Here is an 8055-nt window from a genome sequence, read left to right as displayed (position 1 = left end):
AACCATTTGAGTGTCATTATCATCAATACATGGAAGGAATTCACACAGCGATAATTGCAGTTTAAGCAAGTGTTATCAAAGTAATAAGAACATCTCTGCTGTAGCGTAGACAGAAACTATCCCTCTCTCTGAGAGAGAGGGAGAGAGAGAGGGAGAGAGAGAGAGAGAGAGAGAGAGAGAGAGAGAGAGAGAGAGAGAGAGAGAGAGAGAGAGAGAGAGAGAGAGAGAGAGAGAGAGAGAGAGAGGAAGAGAGAGAGAGAGAGAGAGAGAGAGGAAGAGAGAGAGAGAGAGAGAGAGAGAGAGAGAGAGAGAGAGAGAGAGAGAGAGAGAGAGAGAGAGAGAGAGAGAGAGAGAGAGAGAGAGAGAGAGAGAGAGAGAGAGAGAGAGAGAGAGAGAGAGAGAGAGAGAGGGATACAGAGAGAGAGAGAGAGAGAGAGAGAGAGAGAGAGAGAGAGAGAGAGAGAGAGAGAGAGAGAGAGAGAGAGAGAGAGAGAGAGAGAGAGAGAGAGAGAGAGAGAGAGAGAGAGAGAGAGAGAGAGAGAGAGACATACATATAGATAGATACATACATACATAGATAGATAGACAGACAGATAGATAGATAGATAGATAGAGAGAGAGTGAAATATTCAGTTTCCGAGTATATAATCCATGTTCTATGATGTAAAATGAAACACACGAATAAGAAGTTTCATTTATCTAACATCAAAATTGTGTCATACATGTTCAGTGTTATGTTGAATACAGGAACATATACATTAAGCTGTATAAAAAATCCACTTGCGTTAACAGATGAAAATGTATCCATAGGACATATACATCATATTGGAAAACTGTCTCTTGACTTGTTTACAAGCTTGCCTTCCTGTCCCCGCGGAATTTCCTAGGACCGAAGATACTCTCACGTCCCGAGTGTGTGCTGGTGTGTGAGGCGCAGTCTTCCCTTTTCCAGGACCCACCTGGAAAGAAGATATATTGATGTGGGGGAAACGAGCTCTCGGAATAATCTAATCATCTTTCCCCACCTCCCTCGCTGCACCCATCTGTTTATTCATCTATCTACATATCTATCCGTCTATCTGTATGTCATCCTCTACCTACTAAAACAGACACACATTATAGCATTTTCATGATATATGAATCTTAACATCCAAAGGTAATGCAAGTAATGGGAGTTCCCTTACCTTGCCTTGACTTTTGCCTGCCCTGCTCCGCCCTGCCCCGCGCCTCGTTCCCTCCCGCAGAGAACCCTAGGGAAATAAACGCTGCTTTCGGTTTCTCATCGGTTTCCTTTGGGATAAGTTCATCTTTTTGTGGTGGTTATTAATAGGGCCTTGATAGGGACTCTGATAAGGTTTTATATTTGTATTTGATTACTACTTTTTCGATCTTTTGTACATCTATGTGTGAATTGGGTAGTTTGTTTTAATGGATTATGTGTAAAAGTTAGTGAGTTAGAATGAATATCTAAATAGTATCTATGATTGTAATGTTTCATGAGAAAAACACTTTTACCTTTTTTTCTACCTTTGGATCAACTAAAGAGCTGCAGAAATTACATTAATCAGGAAAACAAGATCCTAAGTTCACATTCTCCCCATTTACCTGGCAGTTGCTTATTGCACTCGGTACTCCAACAAACTCGTTCAATTTGGGTCCTTAACTACTCCGTCCCAGCACCATCCTCTGTCTCCTGTTTGGAAGTGGTTTAGCGTTTCAGAACTTTGGCTTTCCATGCGTTTCAGATTTTGAAAGAATGGATCAGATAACGGTTAAGTAGAGAATAGGTCCACTATATACGTATAACTCTGAATATGGGGTGAATATCATTAGAAGATTCATGGATTTCTCGCATAGGTCTTTATTCAAGTCCAGACTGACTACTGCAATTTTACCTTCCAATCCACCTCTCCAGTAACCTGCATTGTCTTCACTCCTTCTACAAATTAGCTGTTGGAAGTGTCGGCTTTGCCGTCAGGGTTTTCTTTGGAAGATCCTGGGTTCAAGGGACAGTGCGTCTGGAGCGGCGACTGCCATGAAAAGTCTGCGAAGAGGCTCGCCCTCCGCACCAGCCCGCGGGAGGCCGGAGGCGCGGCGGAGGCACGCTCGCCGGAGGCCGGCGCCTGCTGCTCCTTCTGGCTCCCAGTCGAGGGCCAGTTGTTCCCTGCTGCATTCCCTTCCGTCACTCCGACGCCGACCACTGCGCCTGGATCCATCTCGGAGGTGCAGATGGTTGCATTCCGTTGCAAGGTCGAGGACCGTGACGCCGGGGGCCGCTGTCTGCGTGGGGCCACGGTGGCGTAACTGCGAACCGACCCTGGTGGAGCGAACTCACGTTATTAGTGTTTCACACAGTCACGCCTCATGTGTGGCAATTGCTGACTCTCTTGCATACACAAACGTACACAAATCTACAAACGCAATCGAAGCACATATCGTCGGTGGCATAATTAACCGACCAAACAAACGCACTCAAAGTACATATCGTCAGTCGCATAATCAACCGACCAAACAAACGCACTCGAAGCACATATCGTCAGTGGCATAATCAACCGACCAAACAAACGCACTCGAAGCACATATCGTCAGTGGCATAATCAACCGACCAAACAAACGCACTCAAAGCACATATCGTCAGTGGCATAATCAACCGACCAAACAAACGCACTCGAAGCACATATCGTCAGTGGCATAATCAACCGACCAAACAAACGCACTCAAAGCACATATCGTCGGTGGCATAATCAACCGACCAAACAAACGCACTCAAAGCACATATCGTCGGTGGCATAATCAACCGACCAAACAAACGCACTCAAAGCACATATCGTCGGTGGCATAATCAACCGACCAAACAAACGCACTCGAAGCACATATCGTCAGTGGCATAATCAACCGACCAAACAAACGCACTCAAAGCACATATCGTCAGTGGCATAATCAACCGACCAAACAAACGCACTCGAAGCACATATCGTCAGTGGCATAATCAACCGACCAAACAAACGCACTCGAAGCACATATCGTCAGTGGCATAATCAACCGACCAAACAAACGCACTCGAAGCACATATCGTCGGTGGCATAATCAACCGACCAAACAAACGCACTCACACCGGCACGCTTTCCGCGGGAAGCAGTCCTACCTGAGGCAGCCAGATGATCCCCGACGGAGCGAGCCAAGTCTCTCGGGTCGAGCGTGGCGTACGTGGTGATCGCAGGCGCCGGCGACCGAGCCTCGAGCTGAGGCTGAGGCTGACTGCTGCCAACTGTGCACACAGCAGGCTCGGCTAGAGGATGGTGCTGACTGCTGGGCTGCATTTGGTGATTTAACTGATATTTGTGGTTAGGGTGCTGAGCAAATATCTGGTATTGCAGCTGCTGCTGTTTATGATTCTGTATAAGATTCGGCTGCATCTGGGGCTGAGGCTGCTGCTGGTGGCACCGGTGTTGGTGAAGCTGTTGCTGCTGAATGCACTGATGTTGCTGAAGATGATTGTTGTGTTGCTGAGTGTAGTGCGCGGTCATGGCTGTGCTAGTTGGGCACACATCAGGGTGGTTGGTAGAGCCCAGCGCAGTGGACCTCTCCGGCAGGACGAGATCGCTCTGTGTAATGGGGCTGCAGCTGTAGATGGACCCGTTGGCCGGGAAGGTTTGGCTGGACGTCTTGGCTGGTCGCTCCAGGCGGGACGCGTCGCCCAGCAAGGGCCCCACCACACGAGGAGCCATCGGCCCGCTCGGCTGGGTCGTCAGCAGTTTAGTTTGGTCGCAGTTGTCCACATCCGTCTGGCACTCGCCCTTCTGCGGAAAAGTTAAATGACACGCCATCTTAACATAAAGTTGCATGAATCGCATGCTCTAGAAAGTGTAAATAATATCAGTCGATTTTTAGAAGAAATTGGTTCTATAACTGAATATAATGATTAATAATTAATATGAATAGATGATGCTCATGTTCGGATCACGCAATTGCATTTACTTTACATAAAACAAAGCAAAAACATACATTATTTGCAGCATGAATTCACCGAAACAAACACCAAATGCTGTGGACTACTCAGCTCTCCCCTGTCCAACTTTTGAATCAAACCGAATGCTTCAGCCACGTATCCTTATACATTGAGGAAAACTGGGAAAGTAATCTTGTGAGAAACAAACTTTTCTCCGCCTATTCCTGACATTCCAATACACAACTTCCAGACTCTCGCAGGGAAGCTCCTCTCCCCGGACTCCTCGCGCCGCGCCGAGACACACATAGAGTCCTGGCAAATCCTCTCTCAAGTGAGTAATCCCAGATTGGATCCTCCTTCCAGAATGGAATCCTTTTCAGACTTCCCGACCACCTCGATCAAGTCTTCAGTATTTTTGTCTTCCTTTTTTTTGTTTATCCGTCAGAGTCTGGCCACAGGTACTCATTAATGGTATGCAGGGATATTGACAAGAGCACATAAACACATGCACGAGAAGAGGGAAGAGGAGAGGAAAGTGAAAGAAATAGATATATAAATAGCATATAATAGTTTGTCTGTCTGCCTCCCGCCCTCTCTCTCTCTCTCTCTTTCTCTCTCTCTCTCTCCCTCTAGCTCTTTTTTTCTCTCCACTCCCTCTCTCTCTCTCTCACTCTCTGCCTGCCTTCTTGCCTGTCGGTCTGTCTCTCTTTCTTTCTCTCTCTCTCAATCCCTCCCCCCCTCTCTCTCATTATATATATCTATATATCTATCTATCTATCTATCTATCTATCTATCTATCTATCTATCTATCTATCTATCTATATATATATATATATATATATATATATATATATATATATATATATATATATAGTTACACACACACACACACACACACACACACACACACACACACACACACACACACACACACACACACATATATATATATATATATATATATATATATATATATATATATATATATATATATAAACACACACACACACACACACACACACACACCCACACCCACAAACACACACATATATATATATAAATATATATATATATATATATATATATATTTATTTATATATATATAAGAGCTAAAATAGATCGGCAGCCATTATCATAGAAATCCTAGTCCGAGCTCCAGTCCCGCAAATTGCATTGGTCTTGCAAGAAGGACTGAATTAACATAAAAATAAAATGTGTATATCAACTTACATTTTCATGCAAGACCTTACGTATTCTAGCAATCAGAGAGATAAGGCTATTGTTTATTTCGCAGATCCATGCGAAGACACACCAACATGGGTATGAAGAGAGAAGGAAGAGAAAGGATAAGAAAGAAAGAGGGATAATGACAATGTATGTTAAAGAGAGGAAGAGAGAGAGAGAGAGAGAGAGAGATAGATATAGATAGATAGATAGATGAATAGAGAGAGAGAGAGAGAGAGAGAGAGAGAGAGAGAGAGAGAGAGAGAGAGAGAGAGAGAGAGAGAGAGAGAGAGAGAGAGAGAGAGAGAGAGAGAGAGAGCGAGAGAGCGAGAGAGCTAGAGAGAGAGGGAGAGAGAGAGAGAGAGCGAGAGAGCGAGAGACTTAAAAATAAAGGAGAGTGCATGAGAGCGCCTCTAATGCACGGGGCAAAACCCCGCAGCTGGAGGCCTTATCGCCTGGCTGAGAGGCGTGGAAAATCTGCCCTGCCTTTCAGGGTCGATGGAGTGCGCGTTTGCTTGTTAAGAGAGAGATCGGCTGCCAGGAATGGGCTTTTCTCTTTCTCCGACTCTCCGATGATTCGGGTCAACTTCAATACGTATTTACCACGAGGAATACGAAGGGCGCTTTGGCCATCATCAGCCCTGACGACACAGAAGCAGTTTTGTGATGGGTATCGAAGTTAATGCCAAGGATATTATGGCATTCGCTTAATTGAAATACAACTTATTCGAAAAATAAGCTATACTGAGGTTTGAAAAGTTGAAGCCATGCGTTTTCAAAAGGAAGAAATCACAAGGCTAGTAGAATGCTACATTAATAATGATATTGTATGTTAAACTGATATCTATGATACATCATAAACTTGAAATACAGTGGACAATGAAAAACTTGACCAAACGAGTGTTTCGGAGATATGTAAAGTAATGCATAATTAATTTTGGTAACAAGTATGGTTTTCAACATCCAAATCTCCATGCATATAGCACGCCAAACCATATACAATACTTATCACAAACAAACAGCCTTACCAAGAGCACCAGGGAATGCAAATAAACCAGTGCACAGAGCAGCGCAAATGCATGCAAGCAACCAGGAAAAGCGGGACTCCGAGGAAAGAGCGAGTAATATCGAGGCTTTTATCGTGGCGCTGGAGATGGACCATAGCCTCTGCGGCATCTCCGAGGCGGCGTTAAGGGCGATTAATGGGCGGATAAGAATGGGGCGGAAGGCGGACTGAACGGGGGGAGGAAGGGAGGGTAGAGGAGGTAGAGGAAGGGGAGGAGGAGGGGGAAAGGAGGAGGAGGAGGAGGGAGAGGAGGAAGGGGGAAAGGAGGAGGAGGGGGAGGAGGAGGAGGAGGAGGAGGAGGAAGAGGAGGAGGAGGAGGAAGAGGAGGAGGAGGAGGAGCATAGGAAAGAATAGGAGGGGCAGGAGGAGGTAGAAGAAGAAGAGCAGGACTAAGGGGGTAGGAGGAGGGAGAAAAGGGGGAGGAGAAAGAGGAGGATAAAGAAGAAGATGAGAAGAAGGTATAGAAAGAAGTAAAAGTGAGGATGGAGGAGGAGGAGGAGGAGGAAAAAGAAGAAAAGATGAAGGAAGAGGAGGAGGAGAAGGAGCCAGAGGAAAAAGAGGACGTAAGGTTGGAATAGAAGGAGGGGGATGAGAAGGGGGAAGAGGGCGAGGGGCGCTGGGAGGAAAATAAGAATAATTGCAATCATGAATGTTACTGTAATGATAATGCTAATGATTATAAAATTGACAATGATCGTGATGATGACAGTGCTATTTATGATGGCAATAATGATAATGTTGATGATCACAAAGATTATAATGATGAAAATAGTAATAATGATAATGATAGTAATTAACAATAAGATAATAACGATAAAAATAGTAATCAGGGTATGGATGAGGATGATATTATTGATGATGGTAATGATAATAAAAAACAATCATACTGATGATAATAATAACGATAATGATAATAATGATAGTAACGATGATAATGACAACACCAAAGATTATAATAGCGGGGCGGTGTTGCGTTACACACCTATCGCGAAAATTAAACCTTTTGCTGAGGGCTCCGCGCCTATGAGGTTATTCTTGCGTGAAATGAAGCCGATTCTACGTCGGTTCTCTACTTTTTCCAAGCAGCGGAACTCTTTATTCAAGGTTGTTCACTTGGAGGCGTTGCATAACAAGGGACACGTCGCTTTTCATTAGCATCATCGTTATCACTATTATCATTAGTATTATCATTAGTATTATCGTCATCCAAATTGTTATTATTATCATTATTATCATTATTATCGATATTATTATTACTATTATCATTATCATTATTATAATTGATATTATTATTATTATCATTATTATTATTATTATTATTATTATTATTATTATTATTATTATTATTATTATTATCATCATTATTATAATTATTAATATCACTATCATCATTATCATCATCATCATTATTAACATCATTACATTTACACAGTAACAAATACTGCTATATAGATAAGTACTCCAGGCTTCTCAGTCGAAAAAAATAGAAGTAATTCTAATGAATACTGAACGAACAAGATTATCCCTCTTCTGCAGTAGACACACCAAGCATTCTCAATATCACGAAGATAAAGAGAGTGCAAGGATTATGTATAAGTATCTTGTTCATGCACGTTGATATAGACTCTCCGGTTTGGCTTTACTGTTTTAATGAATATTGGAATACGACATGTTAAAATGGAATAGTAATTACAACATACGGTTTTCATTAATTAATTAATTAACCTTATATATTCTCTCAATCCTGATTTTGATGTTTCATACAAACTTTGGATATGGCGAAAGATACGTTTTTTAATTGCGTAAATGACATGAT

At 43.0% G+C, this 8055-nt stretch overlaps 1 protein-coding gene across 1 annotated transcript in view; it reads right to left on the bottom strand.

Moving 5' to 3' along the window:
* Window positions 1–227: 227 nt before the first annotated feature.
* The window catches only part of LOC122249449 (nephrin), a 117274-nt gene continuing 109446 nt past the window's right edge, over window positions 228–8055 (bottom strand). Inside the window, exons 21-25 of the mRNA XM_086551740.1 lie at window positions 3146–3800; window positions 1896–2317; window positions 1606–1693; window positions 1185–1250; window positions 228–959 (exon numbers count right to left, since the gene is read on the bottom strand). Coding sequence (XP_086407866.1) covers window positions 1947–2317; window positions 3146–3800 — 1026 coding nt within the window. The 3' untranslated portion in view covers window positions 228–959; window positions 1185–1250; window positions 1606–1693; window positions 1896–1946. The remainder of the gene's footprint in view (window positions 960–1184; window positions 1251–1605; window positions 1694–1895; window positions 2318–3145; window positions 3801–8055) is intronic.

This window comes from Penaeus japonicus, unplaced genomic scaffold (genome assembly GCF_977035675.1).
Source record: "Penaeus japonicus unplaced genomic scaffold, GWHDUDI00000001_assembly GWHDUDI00000025, whole genome shotgun sequence".
Lineage (NCBI taxonomy): Eukaryota > Metazoa > Arthropoda > Malacostraca > Decapoda > Penaeidae > Penaeus > Penaeus japonicus.
The sequence above is the reverse complement of the archived record's forward strand: the minus strand, read 5'-3'. Positions and strand labels throughout refer to the sequence as shown.